This window comes from Rhizopus delemar, genomic scaffold (assembly GCF_000149305.1).
Source record: "Rhizopus delemar RA 99-880 supercont3.4 genomic scaffold, whole genome shotgun sequence".
In the NCBI taxonomy this organism is placed as follows: Eukaryota; Fungi; Mucoromycota; class Mucoromycetes; order Mucorales; family Rhizopodaceae; genus Rhizopus; species Rhizopus delemar.
In genome coordinates, this window is record NW_027137830.1 from 2,952,994 (window position 1) to 2,976,665 (window position 23,672).

The following is a 23,672-nucleotide window of genomic DNA, read 5'->3' on the forward strand; positions in this document are numbered from 1 at the left end:
GTCTCAGCATACTATGTTTTTGTTTTAACAATACTCTTACTGCGCATTGCTCATCGCACAAACCATATTTGGCTCTAATCTGATACAAAAAATGCCTTCATTTTTGTATTGCTCGAAAAAAATCATGTTTGTAAGGACCATACTAAGATTGAGTTGGCTATTTGACTTGTAGTAGTATTTCTCAATTGCAATGCTTTTTAAGGCTTCAAATACCTTGTATTTTTACTGAGTAAAATAATAATTTGTTTCAATACGACTTAGTGTGTGGTATGGACATCTGCTTTTGCAAGATTCTCTTTTATTCAATTTGCCGTAATTATTGAGGATACAAAATGAATTGTGATTCAGGGCTTGTCAAGAATAGAATACGATTTGCAGATATTTCTTCCAAACATCTTACTCTTTTATCACAATATCAAATTTTAATGACTGGAAAAATCTCTTTGTTGTCCATTGTATACCAATTCAAGATTTTTTTCTAAAGCCTCTGTTAACGTACTGAAGAGTGAGTTCAATTAATTTACAGCCTTGGTCATGGATATAAAAAGAATGCCTCCATATTGCAAGACCTCTATATCAGATTGAGGCTGCCATGTTGTTGCTACTTCCAATAAAACAGACGATCTTTTTGTTGAGGCACATAGAATCCACGCTTGGAGTTGATACCTTCATCAAATCATGTCGAGGTCGTGAGAAACAATAGAAGGTTTGTCGAAATGAATAACTTCGTCTGTCAACTGCGCCTATCGACTTTTGCGCACTTGATGCTTTTCATAAGCTTGTATTAAATTGTTGGATTGAATTGTACTGTCCAGTTAAAGCTAATTCCTAGAGAATTATTGACGCTGTCCACTAGTCTTGGTAGCATATTCTGCCGCTCTTATGTTGCACGAATGTACGTGAATAATGCAAAAACTGCATTGTTTCCATGGAGCTGAGCATCAAAAAAGATAGCCTTCAGCTCACCCATGCTGATTAAATGCTCCTTTTTGTTGCAGCCCAGTATCTCTTAATTTCTGTGTCTTTTGAACCGATTTACCAGCCAGCTTCTGACTCATCGGCATAAATAATGAAATCTGTTACAATTACCCTTCTTGTATGTTATTAAGAGACCATTCCAAGATTCCACTTGGTAAGTCCACTAATGAAATTTTTTCCAAGCCGATTAAGCTATGACATGCTGCTTAACAGCTGTATTGATAAGCACCAATATTCATTGTTAATTCCCACTGCAAAAGACGATTGTGTAAATTAGCTTCTCCAATTGCGGATATGGCTGCTGCCACTTTCCTCATGAATTTAATCATCCAGCTGTCTAAACGTATTAGAAAACGCTCTGAGGGTTTTCACCTGAATTTTACATTCATGCTTTGTACTTTCTTAGTGTTGAAAGCAAAATCTAGAAATTCTATGAATTTCAATTTTATATCATTCTCCTCAGAACTGATTATGAAAACATAACATCGGTAATTGTTTCAATATTTAATTGTTGTGTACTTTCATCTCACTTTTGACTTCCAAAGTTATTACACAAATGAGAAGCTATTCAAACACTTTTGTACAAAGGAGCTTCAAGGTTATTCGTATCATTTCTTTTAGAAACCGCAGGAAGCAACAATCAGATCAAAGAAAAGAGAATAATATTAATAGATTATACTTTGGAATTGAAACGATAAAAGTTTTCAAGAAATAAGGTGGATCAATAATGATATATGAACATCCTGGGATTCATCATACATATCTAGTTATTCGGCTCGACTAATTTTTTCAGAGCTAGAGCCACTTACACCTTGAAATAGCGGCATTAAGTAAATTTGTTGATATAACTGTAGTTAAATGTTGTGAGTGTATTATCTGGATCCTTAATAGTAAGAAATTCGACATTAAGTGTTCATCCCAAATGGGTGATATCTTAATGATTTTCAACTGAGGCGACTATACAGTTAAATCGGCTGTTTGTTTGTCAATTGTTGATGATTCAAAGTTGCTTAAATTCCAAAGTGCTGACTTTGATAACCCCGGCTGACAATTAGCAACGGGCATTGATGGTTGATGGGGTGCATCTATTTGGGAGAAAAGTTTACACATAACATCATAGAAAAGTTGCATTCTTCAGTATGGAAAATTGAGTGTATATATATACAGCTCTGAATCTTCTACTATGTTTACAAATTTCTTTAATTTTTTGCTGTTGGAGTGTTGTAGTTATTTTCCAAAAAAAAAAAAAAAAAAAAAAAAAAAAAAAGGCTTTTACTGCAATGCTTTTGGATTTCTTTAGTAGCTTAGAGAGGAAAAATTCTTCCTTTCATCATCTTTAGTTTCAAAATAGTTGAAGCGATTCTGGGATCAAAGTACTTTTATCACACGGCTTCTCCCAGCCTTCTTTAGTTCTTTCGCGCAATTAAATTCAGTACACTTCGTAGCCTTTAAACTCAAGGAGATATTTTTATCATATACCTTGGGTTAAATCCCTTTTGAATCAATGTATCATGTTTTTCTATATAAATACTTCACTCGTAAGTACACACTTGGGCGTATGGTTAGGCTATTAAATATTTTTTAGGGCATATTTTGTTCGTTTACTTAATCGTTTGAGAATTGTTTTTTTATTTATCAAATATTTCAGAAAAGTTTTTGAATTTATTCTACTGCAATATCATTTGGAGGAATTCATAGCCTATTCATCAAACGCGATCTAGAAAGATAGAAAAACTATATATTTTTTTCTTTTTTTTATCATATAATTGTTTGCAAGCAACCGTGCGATTAGAAAGTCTATAGCCATATCCAAGGTCGAAATAAGACCAACAGCAATTGTGTTAAAAGAGATATATAGATATAATGTTTAACGTAAAATGATGTCAACAAACATGTCCTCTTCCCATTTCTAATCTTACTCAGCACCAGTCGAAAATTTACAATATTTGTTTGTATATTGCATCTCCAAATGATTGATATTCTTTGCGTTATTTAATTATTTTAGTTCTCATCCCTTCTTTCCTCAAGATAACGACTGATATACCTTATGATCTCTCAAACATGTTCCTTGTGTTGAACAATAAGATATATAGACAGTTTACTTTAGTACTTCTTGACGGACATGGCTCGCTAATTGACGTTTTGTGATTTATGGCATTCAACACACAAAAAAGCCAGCAATATTATGCTGCAGCTATACTCTATTCAAAAAGACAGATTCGATTTATAATAGTACATCAATTTTTCCCTTTTCGCTTAACCAACATAAAATTTATTTGTTTTAAAAGAAAGATCATGTGTTTGAACTTACTCAGTAATGCAAATTGCTGCATGAGGTATTGTAATATCAAGAACATATACCAGGTTGTTTAGTTTTTATTAATGGGGTAATCATAGACTTTACATCCAAAATATAGATCCTATAACATAAACTATAAAAGTATTATAAAAGTTTGAAAATGAAAACTTTTTAATTTATAACCGTAATAAACCGATGCAGTTGTTGATTGGTGTTATAAATAATAGTATAATTAGCGATGTAATTGTTATTGATTCTGTTTAATTAAAGCTTAAAGGGATGTAAATTTTGCTTCAGTATGGTTACTAGCTAAAAGGTGACATTGTATAATTATTATGGTTCATACATCTAAATTATTACTGATATAGACGAACACGAAAGTAAATCTGCTTATATCATCCTCTGTAATGTCTTTTAATTCTGCATAAGGTCTTATTTATCTTTAATTATCCTCTTCTTTTGAATGCTACTGAGAAATGTTAGTCCACAGTCAAGAGTAACATGAGAAGAAAACTATTTAATAAGGAAGACAAACTTACTCTCTGAATCACTAAGGTCTATTGTGCAATTATTATCAAGAGCTGTTAGGTTGAATCAAACATTTTCAAACTTTATGGAAGCATATATTAACTAAAGCGCTGGATTTAGATGATTGAAAATTTAGAAAAGTATAACACTTCAAACATAACATGTTTACAATTGATGAATTTTAACTATATTCATCCATTTTGTATGGAATGTTCACTGGTAACAATTATTTAAATAGACTACCATATTAAGCGAAATTGTAATCAATCAAATCCAGAAAGAACTACCGAAAATATCTGCTTCCAATTCTTTATGCTAAATATGTTTGTATTTTGTAACAGATTACTGTTAAATATCTTTAAACGTTTTATTTATAAATAAATTAAAACTCAAATGGGTGCATGATGATTTAGTTTTCATCGTTTTCATGGTTCTTTCCGACGAAAATAATTTCAACCAGAAAAGTGGCTTAGCCGAGTCGCCTCATCTCAACACCAAGGCTACATCAACGTCCAAAACATCAGCACAACGATCTTGGGCACGGGTAGTGACCAAAAACCGTAAATCACTGTTACATTCGACTAATTCTTCCTCGACGGTTAACATGGTTACGTCCACACCGAGCACTTCGGATGTCCCGATGATCTCTAAGACCAGTATATGGCGAACAGGGCATGGTTCAGGCAGTGTCTTTATCGATATGACAGGTCGCAAGGAATCGAAAATTGAGTTTCTCCATTTGGTTGCTCAACAATATCCTTCTCGCGTAGGAGTCCTCACTCAACAAGTTGGAACTCTTAAATTTGCCGAGATTAATTTTGCACCTGATGACGACGCATTAAGTGAATGCCTGGCGAACGGTATTTCTTTTGCAGATAAATCAACCATCTTACCTTGTCGAGCGCTTGACACTCACATGCAAGTTGTCCGTCTGCGTCTGTCCAACTTACCCTTTTTGAATGAGAAGGACTTGATGAAAGGTCTGGAAAAAAGTTTGAGAAAATATGGAGATATTTTGGACGTTGGGATCCTTTTAGAGCCCACTACAGGTACCTATATGTGTACTGGTTATGCCGTCCTTAATGTGACTTCCAAAACTGAGACTTTCGAGCCTTTAACTCATTTGATTCCTTGGGACGAACAACGGGAGTGCGGTTTCTATGCAGTGTGGAATCAGATGCCTGTGTACTGTCGATACTGCCATGAGGAAGGTCATGTCGTAGCTAATTGTCCTAAGCGTAAAACTCGACATACTTGTTGGAATTGTGGCGTTGTAGGTCACATAGCTGCAGAATGTTCACGGGACAAACCGTCCAAGAAAGCTCGTAAGCAACCTGAGCCTCCTACTAAGCTCTTTGATACAGTACAATCACATAATGTTCCCCCAGAAGTGATGCCAAATGACGTCTGCACTCCTGATGAGGTCTCTGAGGAGCTTATGGAAGATTTAATGGAGCCTGATGCTCAAAATAATATGTCTGAGCCCCTAGATACAACTGTGCCAGTTGATGTCCCTGCTCCCACCTTGAATATTGAAACCGCTTCTAAGCATAGTGTCAAACGGCAAAAGAAAGATCGTCGACCTACCCCTTACGTTCTACCAGCCACTCGCTCAAAATCCACTTTGCTCAAAGCCCAAATTCCCACACCTGAGCAAGACGAATCTGTGGATAATACATCCTCCATAACTGATACAGCCCATTTGGACTCCTCCTCCTCCGGTACCTTAGCTGGAGAGGACAGCTATACCGCCAACTTACAATAATATGAGTAATAAGTCTAAAAACTTGTTACTGCATATTGCTTCACTAAACTGTAATAGTTTAGTGAAGTCCAATAATACCAACAAACAATCAAAATTTATAAGATACTTACGCTCCTTAAACTTCGATATTATGACTTTTCAAGAAACACATGTTTCTGATAATATACTTTCTTTGATCAATACACAATTCCAGGCTCAACACTCCTTATGGTCTCGACATTGTGGTATTGTCTCGTTCAGTCCTTTCTTCGTATTCTCGACCAATTTGACACCCGAGAACGATAGAACTATACTCACAAAGGTTACACATCCTCACAATGCCTTTGCTCCCTTCTATGTTCTTGTTATATATGCTCCAGCCACCTCTGGTCAGCACCGTTCACAGTTCTTTGATCAGCTATTTGACCTCTTACATTCACCAACTTTGGATATTAACCTCGACCGTCTAGTTATTACTGGAGATTTTAACTATTCATACCAACGTCCTCACCTGTCTTCCCAAACTTCTCTACAATGGGTTTCGTTTTTAGATGATCATTTTTACAACGCATTACAGAAGGACGACTTACACGAGCTACCTACATTCCGACGCAATGACAATATATTATCTACTATCGATTATATATTCGTTAGTCAGTCTTGGTGCTCCAAGGTCACAGAAAGTAACATCCACAAATTGGATGCCTCCTGGTCAGATCACTCACTTTTGTCAATTACCTGCTGTATTGGTTCCTCCCCTTCTGGTCCCGGTCTGTGGCGTGGAAACCCTCTTCTCGCTCGAAACCCAGCTTACCAACAATATCTTCGCCAACATCTAGAAGATATTCTACCCAAGCTACCTTCTGAATGGTCTGCCGCGAAATCATGGGATCACATTAAACGTCAAGTTAAAAAGATCACACGCACTTTCGCAGTAGATTACACTAATTGGCGTACAAAAACTATCCGCAAACTACAAAGCAATCGAAATAGATTTTTGCGCAGTAAACCACCATTAGCTATTCGCTTACATCAATTGCCTATTTTCGATCAACAAATTGCGTCGCTACAACAAGAACTTACTGATATTCTGGCTCTCAAAGCTAATGTTCGTTGGCAGGAAGCAGGTGAAACTTCGATCAAGTATCTGAAAAGTATGTATCGTAAACGCACAGTTGAACAACATATTACCACCTTACGATCTGACGACAATGAAGATCCGGTCGAAGGCATTGATCAACTACTCCCCATCACCCAGCAGTTTTACCAGTCCTTGTATGATGCGGACCCTGTCGATGATCTTCAGCTCGATTCCTATCTCCAAGCTATTTTCGGTCTACCACAAGTGATCTCAGACCATTGTGATATTCTTATGGCTCCTATCACTATCGACGAGATCATTCAAGAGACAGCACGCGTGAAAAACAAAATCAGCAGCCCAGGGGAGGATGGTCTTGGTTACGCCTTTCTGTACCAACTATTTCGCTACCCTCCTCTACAGGAATTGGTTTTAAAGGTATATAATCAAGCACATAACTCCAGTATCTTTCCACTTTCATGGCAAGAATTACGGGTAAGGCTGTTGGCAAAAAAGGGTGATTTAACGAATCTAAAAAATTGGCGACCTATCTCACTAATCAACTGTGATGCCAAAATTTATACCAGAGTTCTCAACTCACGAATGCGGCAGGTGATACCATCCCTGATCAACCGATGTCAAACTGGGTTTATGCCGAATTGCTTTATCGCGGAAAATGGTCTCGTACTTAACATTATAATGGAACATGCTCGTAAGGACAATCGTCAGGAAATTGCTCTCCTTTTGGATCAAGAAAAAGCCTACGATCGGGTACACCCCTCTTACTTACGCTCAGTGCTACTAAAGTTCGGGTTCCCAACGGTACTTGTGAACTCTTTGATTAGGCTATTTTTTGGTAATCGGGTACGGGTCAACATCAACGGACACCTCACCGAAGAAGTAACTCAATCTCGCGGCCTCCGTCAAGGGGATCCGCTGTCGCCTCTTCTGTTTAATCTCGCACTAGAACCATTCCTAAGACATGTTTTACAAGACACTTCTTTGTTTGGATTCTCATTTCTTCCATTGCCATCCGATCCAAATCCTCCTCCTGCTCTTAAAGTACTTGCTTATGCTGATGATGTTTGTGTTTTTCTATCTTCACCTGCAGATTTCCTACGTCTTCAACATCATCTACAGACCTACGGTCAAGTATCTAACGCTAAAGTAAACCTTTCAAAAACTGAAGCAATCTTTCTCAGTGGAAAGAGTTCCAACCAATGACAGCAAATTCTTGCACAGCACCAGATCCTCAAATGGCATGATCATACTAAATCACAGCCTCTCCGTTATCTTGGATTTCCAGTTATTCAATCTATTGCTCAGCGAAGATATGTAGAAGACCATCTGTTACAAAATATCAAAACCCAATGCTCAATCTACTCTCAACGGAATCTCTCTATTAGAGGCCGTGTGACTGTGACCAACTCTCTGCTACTATCTAAATTGTGGTATTCCTTGAGAGTTGTCTCACTGCCAAAATCTTTCTTTCGACAAATTCGATCAACGATCTATCAATTTATCTCGAAAGGTATCAAACCTGGTTTTCGATATGCTTTGTTTTGTCAACCTTTATCCAAGGGCGGATTGGGTTTATTAGACCCTTTTATCCAACACCGTAGCTTACAAGTCCGATGGCTCCGTTTGCTGTTTACTGATGACCTTCAGAGCTCCTGTAGTCAAGTATATTTGAAGGATTTTATACGACGGTTCCACTCCTCGGGTACTTCCTCCTTATTGTCTTGTTTCTTTCCAGCTCTTCGTTCAACAACAGATGTGTCTGTTGGTTCTTTTCTCCCTGCACTTTATACCACTATTGATTCCTTTCTGAGCAATGGCATGCCTGGAGCTCAATGTAATCCATCCACTCTGTTATGTCTACCCATATGCTCGCTTTTCTCGGAAATCCCTGATGGTCATTGGTTACGAAGTCCTCACCGCTCCAAATCACGGGCAAGACACTATTTTAAATATGATCAGTCACTCAAAAGGATACGGCCTATGTTGGCGTCAGACTCACCGCCTCATCCTCGATTATCAGCCCGATTACTACGAGATTTACAAAATCGTACTGTCAAACTGAATGAAATGACTTGGCAGGTCATATTGAATACATCTACTAATCCAGGTAGTGTGACAGACTATCCTTTTGTCACATGGCTCACAAGATCACTAGAATGGGTTTCTTTCTGTCCTCGAGTATACCGTCAGACTCAGCTCGACTCTATGCTTCCTTGCCCGGCTACCACCATACCGTCCGATGGTTGGTTGCGTTTCTGGAACCTCACCATTCTACCTGAAGCAAGATCGTTCTGTTTTCGCTTTATCCACGGCAAATTACATAGCCAATCATCTATAGCTCGTTTCAATCCAGATGTCAGTGCTACATGCAAGTTCTGCAACGTATCCTCCGAGGATATATCCCATCTTCTCGTGGAATGCCCTCATAAATGGTCCATCTGGCAAGAAGCCCTGTCTCGTTTTGCACCTCACCTAGATTTCCAACCAACTGATATCCTTACTCTTTTATTGCATCTGACACGCTTCGATTATATTGACAACACAACTCTGCTCCGTCTTAGTTATTACATTCTTTTATTTTTATGGCGTGCACATTGGCGATACATCTTTGATGATGTTCCTCTCTTACCTGAACGTATTGTCACAACAGCTTTTGAAAAAATTGGGACGTTCAGTCTTCATTAAAAAGCACACCACACAATACGACGTGTGACTTATTTAATCTTAAACAAAATCTACTCTTCACTGGCGTGCTCAATGGCAATATATCTTCGACATACCCCATTATCACGGCCTCAACTCATTTCTACTATTCTTAAAAACTCAAGCTTTTCCGTCTTCATTAAAAGCACACCACTCACTGTGACGTGTGACCTTTTTCCTTTTACATTTTATTTATTTAACTAATAAATCAAATATACTACAAAAAAAAAAAAAAAAAAAAAAAAGTTTTCATCGTTTTCGCTTGGGTCAGATCAAGAAATGAGTGGAAGCTAAAAACCCCTTATGGGACCAAAGGTAAAATGCTTGAGAGAAAGAAACTGTGGCAAATGTAAGAGGCACTAGCGAAAGTGGGAAATTAATTGAGGGGACTTTTCCCAAGATAGGGTGGCGATGAGGCGGAACTTTTTCATGGCATAGGTAGTGGAACTTGTGGAAGATGGTATAAATATTAGGTCCATCGAAGAAAGCAAGAAAGAACTGGTTAAAAGGAGGGTGGTGTTCGGTTAGGTAATCTGTTCAGAAGGAAGGACAGAAGATCAGACGTTGTTTCAGGTAACCGTAGTCAACGGTACATATTGAGAAAATGAATAGAATAAAGCTTTGTGAGTGTCTGAAGAATGGAAGGGATATTGTCTGGATATATCACCGGGCAGCCATCCAAGATACCAATGCACACAGTGACTTCATTCTATTCTGAGCATTGGTAGCCACAAGATAGGGTCCAAGGAAATAACCAGACGACATTGGGAAAGGAGTATAGAGTTACGGGAGGTGCGGTTTTGACGGACTGTCTTACCAAAACTGTAATTGGATCTTTTTTAGAGCTCATTTGTCTAGGGATTCCAGGCAAGGTCACTATCTAAACAATTCTATTACTTTTGTATTGGCAAATTTCGAACATGTAATTTTTATTCATATAAAAAGATTCCTCATTGAGCAAATAATAATAGATAGCCTTACAGAAGCATTAAAATATCTAATAATCGGCTTTTCTTGATCTTCCACTGATGCTCAATTGCTATCAGTTGAGTGATAAAATTAAAAATAAAATAAAAAAAGCTTCTTTGGGTGATTGTATATCGTATAGTGTATAAGCATATAACCTTTTAATCCATTATTGACAATATTCTGGCATTCAATTTCTCTAAGTCCTTCAAAAAGCTATAATTCTCAATACAAAAAATTCATATTGCTATTTTTGATAAACTTGGGTGGGGTAGGGTGGAAAAACACCCAAGCATTGGGATCAACCCAAAAATAAATCACTTGTTTTATCCTTTACGTAAACTCAGATAAACTCAGAAAATCCTCTAATGGCAAAGTAAGCTATTGCTACCTTTCGTTTTTTTTTTTCTTTTTTCCTGCGTTTTTGCTTTAAACAAGTTACCGCAGTCAAGAGTCCTTTCTTTTCTATTTTTTTACTTTTTTATTCACTTGAAAATTTTAAACTGCGAGAAACAACCAAGTATATATAAAAGGTATTACTTTTTTGTTTTTATACGTTTATATAAAGCAAACAATTATACTAAAAACGATTTAAAAATTATAGATAATGAAGATCAAAAAGTCACCTACAAAGAAGCTTGCTCCATTGGTAAATAATCTCATAAAAAGAGGGGAAACATGGGCGAAAGAGAAATGAATAACATCTTTGATTCTAACTAATTAATTTTTTAGCCACGTCAGCTTAGTGACTTGATCAAACAGCTCGAGATTGCTACAGAAGACGAAATTCCCAATATAGTTCGAGCACTTAAACCTTGGAGTTACGGAAGAGGAGATTTATTTTACTGGGTGGTTGTACTCGATCGCTTTGATGTAATATTGAGTAGAATTTGTAAAGAGTATGAGTTGAAGGATATCCAAAGAAAACCCTTCCATGAACAAACAAAAAACTTAATTTTATCAATTATTGAACTCGCAAGCATTTTATTCGAAAACTGCACGAATAGAAACATATATAACTCTTACGAGGTACACAAATATAAGCGTGATACGTACAATCCATTTAACATAAAATAGCATCTATGTATGCTTTTAAATACGTTTGATATTGATGTATTACAGCAAGTACTTTATTTCATGATTCGCCCTGCACAAAGACTTAACAATCCAAAAGCTATACGTTCATCATTTACCGTGCCCCAAGACAAAATTATTGAACTTATTCGAGGTTGGAATCAAGTGTCCGCGGATCTTTTGTCTATTGCCCAAGATCATTTTGAAATTACATCCAAAATGTTGACCTTAAGTCTTCAATTTTATCGTACAAGTGATAACAACACAGAAGAGGGACTTCAAACAATTATTTATACATTTAACGAGCAAGAATTAACAAAGACTGATACTGAAATATTTATTCAGCTAGTGAATGAGTATAATGTACCAAAAGAGAATCAGTTTGAGTTGGCAAATAGAATACGCATCATAAAACATTTAAACCAGCCAGTTAGCAGAAGACAACTTCTCAGTATCCGTGTATTATCAATTGCAATAATGGGTAGGTCATTTACTGTAACAAATTCTGTAGTAAACTTACGTATGTTTATCTTAGCTCATGGTGTATCTGAAAATATCGCTCATAACAAAGTTTTTATTTATGAACCTCATCTAATTACCCAATTAGCAGAATTGATTTCACCTGAAAATGATGTGAATATGGTAAAGCAGCAGTTTATTTATATAGTAGTATCTTTTATTAAAAATTAAACGCGTTTATATAGGAACTTCAAACCTTTGCATTCTATGCTCTGGATGCCATTGCCAGACACAGAAATAAACTATCTGATACATTATCGGCCATCAATGCCTCTGCTAATCATGGAATCATTATGCAAATATTGCGAAAAGTAAATACAAATGAAGGTAAAAAAAAAAAAAAAAAAAAAAAAAAAAAAAAAAAAAAAAAAAAAAAAAAAAAAAAAAAAAGCATAGTATATGCCCAAAAATGATGATACATTTACTAATCCCATATATTATATTTAATTTAGAATACTCTCAATCATTTTTGGAAGCATTACTTTCTTTTGTATCCTGCTTGCTACAGACTCAACCCGGTGGTCAAATGCTAATGTCTGCTGGCATTATCCCTATTTTAATTCAAATTATTGGAAACAATCAATACAATCAGCTAAAAAATATAGCAAAAATAGCCACTTTATTAGATACCATTGTAAATTCTTTCAATACTTCATTCGCTGCTTTCTGCAACGCCGATGGATTGAACACTTTATTAGAAAGAATTAAAAGAGAAGTCGAAACAACGAGTTCCCATCAAACAACTGAACAAGGCAATGACCTTCATGATCGACTTTCAGCCATTAAAGCGATGCTCAGGTTTTTGTTAAGAATGATGGAATCCTCTGGTACAGCAGACGGTTTACGAAACTTGATCGATTCTAGCTTACCACAGACGTTAAAGTCGGTTATGGATAATCCCAAGTTATTTGGAAACAGTATTTTTGCTCTAGCTATTAACATTAACACGACGCTTATTCATAATGAAGCTACCTCTCTTCCTATTTTACAAGAAGCTAAATTGCCACAAAGCTTTTTACGTACCATCTCAACCTATGAAACCCCTAACAATGAAGTTTTATTGGCTGCTGTAAACGCTTTTGGTGCCATATGTTTAAACGCACAAGGATTAGATATGTTTAACCAAGTAAAACCTCTGCCTCATTTCTTTGATTTGATAACTTCCAATGAATTCTTGAGAAATCCGATTGACATTGACTGTGCCACTGCTTTGGGTTCAACTATGGATGAGCTGGTTCGTCATCATCCTTCTTTAAAGCCTTCCGTATTTGAATGTGTAACGACTATGGTAAAGAAAGTCTTGGAAATGGGCAATGATATGAATGGACCAGGAAAGGCCAATGACAATAGTCATTTGATACAAACAAGGTCGGCAAATGCTATGGACACCGATGGAAATACAGAAGAAGAAGATAAATCAGAAAAGTTCGAATGTTTGCTTGTTTCCTTTATTGATATGGTTTCAAGGTTTCTCGAGGGCTTATTTCAAAACACATCCAATATCAAGGAGTTTGTAGAAAAAGGATGTCCTGAGATGTTACTAGATTACTATTCTCTTCCTCTGTTACCTGCAAACTTTTCTGTCACCCTTGGCTCTGATTCTCTAGCTTACATCTTTCGTATGATTAGCGAAGTTAGCCCTTTGCCTACTATGATGGCTATTGTCACAAAGATCAAAGAATCACTTGGTTCCCTGCTTGATCCAAGAACCGAAACACAGAAAAGCATTTTAATTGACTATGTTGATGTTCATGAAAACGAATTTGAGAAGGTAAACGAAGGAAGCAAGCTTCTTCGCCAGCTAATTCAAACGCATGCATATGTGGGTCTCTTGTCAAATCTTTGTTGCTCCTCTGTATTTTCCCATGGGAAAAATGGTGTTTCCCTAGCTACTGAATTTCTAAGTGAATCTGGCGACAGAAATGTTATTCAGCTATTAGGGCAATTACATCGCATTATGGTTTGGGAAAATTTGTTATTTAAGGAAGCCATTCCTCCTGCTTGGTATGCCTTTAAACATACTACTCCCAGTAGTCCATCTTTACGAAAAAACATAACAAGCACATCCGAACATCCTCTGGGTATTTATAATACAAATACTGATGCAAACTCTGAAGAGAACAGCCCAGGGGGAACTTCTGGTAATAATAACACATCACAAGAGTCAGTCCCACCTGGAAAGGATCCTCGTATGCTAAACATCAAGCACTTTAAATTGATTGTAAATGAAATTCCTCAACTTGTTATGCCTGTTTTTCAAGGTATATTTTTTTTTAAAAAAAAAATAACTGAGTATTAATGATCTTCTTATTTAGTTTTGATCAAGGTATCAGTTAGTCGACGTGCAGCTGGACCCTTACAAAAGCCTCAAACAATGAAGCTCGCTGAAAGTTTAGCAGATTTGTTAAAAGATGACATCAAGTGGCTCAACATTATGGAATCTAGTACTCCGTGCAAATATGACTATTTGACGTCTACATATACCATGGCTTCTCTTTTATTACGTGATGAACGTACACAGACCTCACTCCAAACACCTATTGCTCTTGCTTTTGATCGTCGGGGTGGTATAAATTTATTATTGATGAATTTAAATCAGCTTTGGAATGAGGCTTTACAGATTCACAGCCAACATGATGAGAAAAAAGAAAAGACTTTAAAGCGTATCGATGGCACCATTGAGAGTTTGCTATCTGTCATCTTTCAGATTAGTTCTCCCAAGGCTTTACGTGATTCTCCATGCACAGCTTTCCTCATTAACAAGGATAAGAAAGCAAGCGACTACTTTGATCCTTTTGAATGGATTGTTGCTCTGGAGCACAAATTTGTTTCTTTAAAGGAATACTTGACAAACCCTCACCTTCATTTGTTTTCAAAGTCTGCCATTCAAACACTCATCAAAATATTTTTGCAAATCATGAAAGGAGAAGGTGATTTTTCTATTCATTCTACTAGTACACGTACTAGCGATCCATTTAGTACTTTTACAGCTCCCTTAATGGCTTCACCGTTTACTCTTCTTCGTACTCCAGCCGTTGCATCAGAGCAAAATATTCAGATGCTAGTAGAGATGGGATTTGAAAGAGGATCTGCCGAACAAGCTTTAGTCCGTTGTAACAATCAAGTATCTCGTGCTGTTGATTACTTGTTTAGCCATCCCACTCCTGTCATTGGAAATGCAGCTGAATCATCAACAGGTGTTACACCAACTACTAATATTTCTGCTCCAGAAGCCACAGAGGAAACAAATGCAACAGATCCTGTCAATTCTGAACAACAGATAGAAAATATTAATGATTTATCAACAGCTCCTGAAACAGAAGAAGCAGATGAAGATGATGACATTGAATCACAAGAAGATGAAGAGCGCAGTGATATGGATGAAGATGAACTAGAGTTTTCGATGGAAGCACCATCTGAAAATGTAGAAAAGCTAAAGCAAATTCGCCATGACTTGTGCACTTCTCTTCCCCCTTTCCTGTTACCATTGGCTGATGAACGTGATGATATTGTATTTGATGTCCGCGATTTGCTTGTAGTTCTTGGTAAATTTGAAGACAAATCAAAGGGGCCAGCAGCCAAATCAACAAATGCCTCTATCAAGATTCTTGCTTTGCTTTTGGATCGTATCGAGCATATATGTACTGATAGCTCCAAGTCTTCCTTACTTAGTAGTAGATTTAGGTTATTAGCCCTTTTGCTTCGCGAGCCTCCTATGCAAGCAACAATGTTTAGACTACCAGATCGCTTTAGTTTCTTGTTTGGCATGCTTCAGTTCTCGGATGAAGACCAGCTACCAGCTTGGACTGCTACCCTCTTTTTAGTACTAGAAGCCTTTATCTCTCAAGCGGATGAGCCTAAGAAAGATAAACGAAGTCTTCCTAATCAAGCCTCCTCATTCTCATCGGACAATGATGAAAGTGGCAACGAAAGTAGTAATGAAGATGTCAGTGGTAACTTGCCTTCAATGGAACAAGGTCGTACTACTATTCGAAACATATCTTCTGAGAACTGTAGAAAACTACTAGAATGCTGTGTGGCATTACTTAAGCGAACGCGACTGTCAAGAGACATTATTTATGCTGTTTACCGCATGATTGTACGCTTAACAAAGAAACAAGAATACGCTAGCCTTTTTGTTGATCTTGGTGGCATTCCTCTACTGGTTACTAAGCCTAAATCCAATTTTGAAGGATTACGTGGCCATCAGGCTTTTATTATCTTAATTTTGCGACATGTTATAGAAAGCGAATGCGTTTTACGCCATACAATGAAGGATATAATCGTCTCTTGGTTTACCAATCCAAGACCTCGCAACACGGACATTACATCTTTTGTCCGTACTAATGCTCACATTGTTCTTCGTGAGCCAAGTATGTTTATAGAAGTCACTTCAGATATTTGTCGATTGGCAGGATTTGATGGATATGAGGTTAATAGACAAATCAAACTGAAAAAACATGACAAAAGTAATGAAAACGCAAATATTGATGAAGAAAAGAAATCATCTGAAGTTGTGATCCATTTTCTTTTAAATGAAATCATGGCAACACGAGCAGAAGCTATTGTACACAGTAAAAAGGAATCCAAGGAAGACGATAAAAAGCAAGATGATAACATCAAATTTGTTTATATTGGTTTCTTATTGCAGTATCTTGTTGAACTTATCTCTTCTTATCCGTCTTGTAAATATGATATTTTTAAATTTTGCAAGAAACAAAATGGTTACCCGCGTACTCCTGGTGCAAAGCATAGATCATTTGTATCAATGCTGATTAACGATTTGTTACCATACAATCATATTAATCCATATGCAGAAGAATCCCGTAAACAGCAAGGAATATCTACTTGGACTGCCTCTACTTTAGTAGCCATGTGCTATGATCCCACGCCTATCTCAGAAATGTCTGCTCAACAAAAGAATGAATTATTTCAAGTTAGAAAATATGTATTAGAAGCCATCGTGCGTTCCTTGAAGGACGCCATAGCATCTAATGAAACTGCCACGGTCAAATATTCTAAATACATTGTTTTATCAGATCTTTGTAACCGTATTTTGAATGCAAGGCTCAATGTTGGATCATCGCTTACAAGGGCTATAAACATTGATACTACAAATGATAATGATTTGAATAAGGAAGATGCTGCAATGAGCAATTCAAGAGTTATGTTGGATAAGAATTTTGTAGCTGTTTTAACATCTGCTGTTAATGATGTGGACATCAACTATCCACATTCAAAAGCGATATTGAATGCCATGTTAAGGCCTTTAGAATTACTTACTAGATTGGCTATCAACAATGATGATTCCAATAAGGACAGTAATGCTGACTCTAATAAGGACGATCCATTCAAGATGGATACGGCTGAAGAAGGCCTTCAACTTCCAGAAAATCCTGCCGATGAAAATGAAGGAGCCCCTGATCTTTATAGAAATTCAGCTTTGGGCATGTATAATCGCAATGCTATGGAAGAAGAACATAATAGTGATGATTACAGCGATATTTTTGGATCTTCTGTTGAGGAAGAAGAAGAGTAAGTCATTTATCTAAATATTACGTTCGGATATTAATGTATACTTCTAAGGTTTGATGAAGACAGTGGAAGCGATCTTTCCGATATGAGTGAAGGTGAGGGGGATGAAGATGGTGACGAGGAAATGGAAGCAGTCATAAATGGCTATGACTCAGACGAAATGGATGAAGATGACGATTCTGAGGATATGAGCGCAGAGGCAGAGCTTATCGGCGACGAAGAAGGAAATCGTGAAATGACTTGGCATTTAGAAGATATCGAGGATGATTCGAGTATCATTCGTGCTGAATCTATAATTAACGAAGAGGACGAACGTGGTGAACAAAGCCCTGCTGGTGTTATGGAACTTCCTTATGATGAGGAGGTAAAAGTTATTTCTATGTAATTTCTTGTTTAATCTTGTTTCACTTTGTAGGAAGACGAATTGGATGCTTTATCTGATTTTGAAGATGCTTCAGAAAATTTAGATGCTGAATCAGAAACGGACGTTGTATCTGATGGCATGGTGCTTGATGTTGAAGACCTTGATACTCCATTCCTTCAAACTGAGGAGAATGACGACTATGTGGAAGGTGAAGAACTTGAGGGAGCCCCTCGATCAATTATTCCAATTGGCTTTAGGCGAAGACTTCCTCATGCTCGCCGTGCCTTACTTGAAGGAGGTAACAGTATGCTCTTTTTTCTACAAGAATGATACATTTATACTTTCTTGCATATAGTTGGAAGAACGATGAGAACTCCTGGAAATGCAAATGGGCAAGAGGATGTTATTACTCACCCACTCTTGTCAAATAACCCTGGTTCTCAAGCTACAGGGGGAAGTAGTATCTTGAGAAATTCTCTCAACGACTCTATACCTCGTAGAGGACATGGCGCTGGATTCAGTAACTGGCAAGAGTTTGAAGACATTATTGGAGGAAGTACTGTTCGCATGCTTGAGTCCATTTTAGCCAATGCTCCTTCTGGAAGCCATGGAAGTCATGTTCGTGTAGATATTTCAAATGGCCCAAGTGGTGTATTCAGATCTGCTGAATTTGAACGCCCACCAAATCCACAAGCTTCACGCTCTGAAGGCGCAAGTGGTACTGCAAATGATGATATTCAAAAAGGACTTGCACTCCTGCATGACTTCCAACCCATGACAACTGGTGAACGTTGGAACCAAGAAGCTAGAATGATGTATGGAACCAACCTTGGAGAGAAATCACTGAAAGTAGTTAATACGATGTTAAATATTCTTGTGCCTGTTTCCATTGAAGAAGGTAAAGAAGAAAAGCGGCGTTTAGAAAAGGAGGCACGACAGGCTGTGTTGGAAGCAATTGCTCAACCACAAGAAAGTACAGAGGCTATTCAAGAGGAAGAGCAAGAGGAAGAGCAACCTAACAATGATACGCAGGAAGCTGAAGCGTCTAGCAATGCTATGGATACAGCTGATACAGGTGTAGAGCCAACAGAGACTGCAGCAGAGGAACGCACTACAGTCGTCATTCATGGAGAACATATTGATATTTCGGGTACGGGAATTGATGTGGAATTCTTGGAAGCACTTCCAGACGATTTACGGGAAGAAGTTATCAATCAACACATGCGCAATCGTCCTCAACCTAGTTTACCTGCCGAAGACGACTCTATTAGTCCTGAGTTCTTAGACGCTTTACCTGCAGATATCCGAGAAGAAGTATTAAACCATGAAGCCATTGAGCGTGAAAGGCGTGATCGACAAAACCGTCAAGCTACACACTCGTCATCCAACTTGGCTAATTCTGCTAGTGCCATTACATCAACAGGTATTTAATAACTCGAAAAATAATTATAAATGCAATCTAATTAACAATATCCCTTTGACAGTCAACAATGCCGCACGCCTCTCTCTTGGACGCTCATCAGCTGAAAGTGAAAATGATGATCGTAGCTCAGCAAAAAAGAAAAACAAACAACGCAGACGTGATGCTGCTGCCCAGCTCATTGAAAAGTCTCAACTTGCTACTTTGGTGAGATTGTTGTTCATTCCTCAAACTATTTCCAAATCTTTGCTCAATCGGCTTTTGCTCAACTTGTGTGAAAACAGCAAATCTCGTAGTGATCTCCTGTCATATCTTGTCTGCGTGCTTTATGATGGCAATACAGATTTAACCTCTGTTGATAACAGCTTCAACCTGTTCTCTTCTGGTAAGATGAGCAAGAATGCACAAAAGTCAACAAAGAGTTTAGTTGCACCCAGCATTTCTGATAGTGCACCAAATTATGTTACGCAACGCTGCTTGGAAGCTTTGTCGCATATTATTTCTTGTAACGAACAGTCTTTGGCTTATTTCTTGACAGAAAGTGAATCATTAGCTGATTTAAAGCGACCTTCAAGTATCAAAAAAGGCAAAGGCAAAGAGAAGATTAGCGCTAGCTGGAACAAGTATCCCATACTTGTATTGATAAGCCTCCTCGACCGTCCTGTCTTTATTAACAATCCTAGTTTAATGGAACAATTAATGGAATTATTATCGATCATGTGTCGTCCATTCCCTGTGTTGGTAAAGAAGTATCAAGAAAAATTGGAAAACAAACAAAAGGATACAAGCTCTGATGAAAAGCCCATGCCCAAACCTCCTACTATTCTTGATTCTTATCTGAAATTAATTGTACATGTCCTTACAAACGGTGAATGTTCCAGCAAAACATTCCAATATACGCTGAATGCCATTTCTCATTTGTCTGCTTTGGATGGAGCGCAACAAGCAATTGTAAATGAACTTGTAACAGATGCTAAAGGGTCTGGTGCACATATTCTAAAAGATCTTGAAAATCTTGTGGTAGTACTGGAAAATTCTATGCCAGGTACTGAGGTCAGTAGTAACGTACTTGCATCTTTCTCTGCTTCTACATCTTATCAAGCTAAGTTGCTGCGCGTATTGAAAACATTGGACTACATGTTCACACGAAAATGGAATAATTCTGGTAACAGCATCAAAGATAAAGAATTACAAGCAAAGAATGAAAAGCAAGTATCTCAAATCTATGAAGAGCTTGACTTTTTGCCTTTATGGCAAGCCTTGGGTAATTGCCTGTCTGTAGTTCGAGAGAAAGAGGATTTGATTAATGTTGCAACCGTTCTTTTACCTTTGATTGAATCCTTTATGGTTGTATCCAAATGTACATCAGAAAAAGACCATGAACAATCTACTGTTGCATCTGAAAGTAGCTCAACAGATTCCTTCTTCTTTACCTTTACTGAAAAGCATAAGAAGGTGTTGAATATCATGGTTCGAAATAACCCAGCTCTAATGAGTGGGTCATTTGCCTTGTTAGTTTGCAATCCAAAGATGTTAGAATTTGACAACAAACGCAACTACTTTGTACAGCAACTTCATAAGCGAACAGCTTCTAGAGAGAATTATTCAATGTTAAAACTTAATGTCCGTCGTCAATATGTCTTCGAAGATTCTTACCATCAACTTCAAGGTAGAACAGGTGATGAAATCAAGTATGGCAAATTGTCTGTTCTCTTTTATGATGAAGAAGGATTAGATGCTGGTGGTGTTACTCGTGAATGGTTTTCTGTTTTGGCAAGACAAATGTTTGATCCCAATTACGCACTGTTTATCACTTCTGCAGCAGACAAGCTAACCTACCAACCTAATCGTGCCTCAGCAGTGAATCCTGACCATCTTAGCTTTTTTAAGTTTGTGGGCCGAGTTATTGGTAAGGCTATCTATGATGGACGCCTTTTGGATGCTTACTTTACACGATCATTCTACAAACACATTCTTGGACGGCCCGTTGATTATCGTGATGTGGAAGCAATTGATCCTGAATATTACAAGAGCCTTGTTTGGATGCTCGAGAATGATATTACAGATATTATTGATTTGACTTTTAGTATTGAAACTGATTATTTTGGAACAAAAGAAACTGTTGATCTCAAACCCGATGGCAGAAATATACCAGTGACTGAAGCAAACAAGCATGAATATGTCACTCTTGTTACAGAACAAAAATTGACTACTGCCATTAAGGATCAAATTAATGCATTTGTACAAGGATTCCATGATATTATTCCTGCCCATTTGATTCAAATTTTCAATGAACAAGAACTCGAGTTGCTTATTTCGGGCTTACCTGATATTGACATCGATGATTGGAAGAATAATACTGAATATGAAGGATATTCTGCCTCCTCGCCACCTATACAATGGTTTTGGCGTGCTGTTAGAAGTTTTGACCAAGAAGAGCGTGCTAAATTACTTCAATTTGCCACAGGTACATCAAAAGTGCCTTTAGAGGGCTTTGCTCATCTTCAAGGTTCAAGTGGTATACAGAAATTTCAAATTCATAAAGACTTTGGTGGTGAAAAGAGACTTCCCTCTGCACACACATGGTAAGTGCTTAGAATTTTACTGTTTAACGTAAGAAATTTAACACTTTACTTGTAGCTTTAATCAAATAGATCTTCCACAATATGACTCGTATGAAAGCTTGCGTGCAAATCTTTTTAAGGCCATTAATGAATGTTCGACTGGATTTGCTTTTGCATAACCATTTCTTGTGTTGCATTTTATATTTTTTATAATAAAACAGTTAAAATTTATATGATTTTTATTCTTTGCTCAATCTTTCTCTGGATTATAAATACCTATTTCTCAGTGAACAAGGCTACGCCGAAGAAGTAACTGGGGAAGTAATGATAAGCTTGATGTCAATGATGAGAATAAAGTATGAGCTTGGTCCTGGCGCCATGGAAATCTCTGAAGTACTTCAAGAGCCTTCAGACTTTAAGAGCCGCGAAGAGGAAGAAAATATGTATAATCTCAAAAAAGAGAGCGAAGCTGAAAAAAGCTATGGCACTCCTATTCAATCCAAGATTGAAGTTTTCTTTAATGTTCACACCGGTAAGGCTGACTTAAATAAGAAAAGGAGCACGTATCGCAGTTACAATCCAAATCAGATCGGCTGTTTCTTGCTTTTAGTCATTGAGAAATTTCCGGTAAAAACTGCTGCTGCTGACGCTGGCATCAACCTTAGTTCAACATATTGGTTCAAAAAACTGGAGAAGAAAGCGCAGTTCTCCCAAACAAAAAAAGATGGCCTAATAAAGGGGTCATGGCCAACATGAAGCAGCAACATACCTAATTTGTTGTTGCAATTGCAAATAGTTATGCATTAATGGCTTTAGACCAAATGAGACACAAACTTTTGGTTGAATTTCTAATATCACAGTTAGCAAAACTGCCTTCTATAAAAATGTTCGTAAGCATTGTGCATTGAGTTTCAAGTGGCTGGAAAAAACTCCTGAAAGATAAATTTAAAAGAAGTGGAACTCCAACGAAAGGCAGCAGTACTCGCATGGATATCAGATAAAAGCATGTATTTTGAAAAGAATTGTGTTTTCCTTGACGAGACAAATTTTAATCTCCACGTTAGCTGGTCAAAAAAAGTGAACCTGTCAAATCTATTGTTCCTATCTCTCGAGGAACTGCAATTAAAATCCTTAGAGCTACTTTTGCACAAGGAATAATCCACAATTCCTTGAAAAAACCAATCACAGTAGCAGGCAGCAAGAAAAGAAAAGCTGATGATACTGTTGTTAAAGCTACTACCAGAATTGAACAAGAATAGAGCATTTCTTGAGCTACCTGCAAAACGCTATGGGCATTCTTGATAAAAAAAAATGATTTGAAAGGGCATTACATTGTAATGGACAATGCTCTTGTTCATAAGCCTGCTACCCTCAGAAAATGCAACTAATATAGATGATATAGGTGCGTATATCTTCCAACATACTCGCCTTTTTGAATCCAATTGATGTACCTTAACTCCTAGACTCATGAAATCATGTACAGAAGTATCTCTGAAAAACAACTAAGGGTGAATTAGACATTTTGTTTCATTTTTTGAACGTTGTTTAGCTTTGAAAGAAAATCTTTACTTACTTTTTATAAATAATAATATAAGCAATTGAGAAACCGCTAAAGATAAAGTGATAAATGCTTTGAAGTATTTAGTAAAAGCTTGTACGCAGTTTTATCACTCTCGATTTCCATAATATACATACACAGACATCACTGTATACTGCCCAAAGTGATGTCATTTTGACGATCGCCCTATTTAAATATGGTAAAATATCGTATGCGTTTTGTGCAAGCAATGTAGCCAGCTGTATCTAGCTTTGGCTCCAACAGGTGTCTCCTACATTTAATTACTGCATCTGCCTTTCTCTTTAAGCTCACATTCTTCTT

General features: G+C 37.2%; 2 protein-coding genes across 2 annotated transcripts; both read left to right on the forward strand.

The window, feature by feature from the left end:
• Nucleotides 1-4,409: 4,409 nt before the first annotated feature.
• Nucleotides 4,410-7,319, forward strand: RO3G_06596 (uncharacterized protein; the record flags this gene model as incomplete). Its single annotated transcript, XM_067661186.1, has 4 exons — nt 4,410-5,043; nt 5,170-5,526; nt 5,633-7,065; nt 7,215-7,319. 4 exons carry the CDS (start codon nt 4,410-4,412, stop codon nt 7,317-7,319), a joined length of 2,529 nt encoding a protein of 842 aa, XP_067517287.1.
• Nucleotides 7,320-11,868: 4,549 nt separating this feature from the next.
• RO3G_06597 (uncharacterized protein) lies at nt 11,869-22,549 on the forward strand (the record flags this gene model as incomplete). The annotated part of the gene is made up of 11 exons (XM_067661187.1): nt 11,869-11,872; nt 11,927-12,033; nt 12,096-12,237; nt 12,363-14,171; nt 14,226-17,445; nt 17,497-17,809; nt 17,861-18,107; nt 18,165-19,232; nt 19,294-21,814; nt 21,870-21,902; nt 22,081-22,549. 11 exons carry the CDS (start codon nt 11,869-11,871, stop codon nt 22,547-22,549), a joined length of 9,933 nt encoding a protein of 3,310 aa, XP_067517288.1.
• Nucleotides 22,550-23,672: the final 1,123 nt, after the last annotated feature.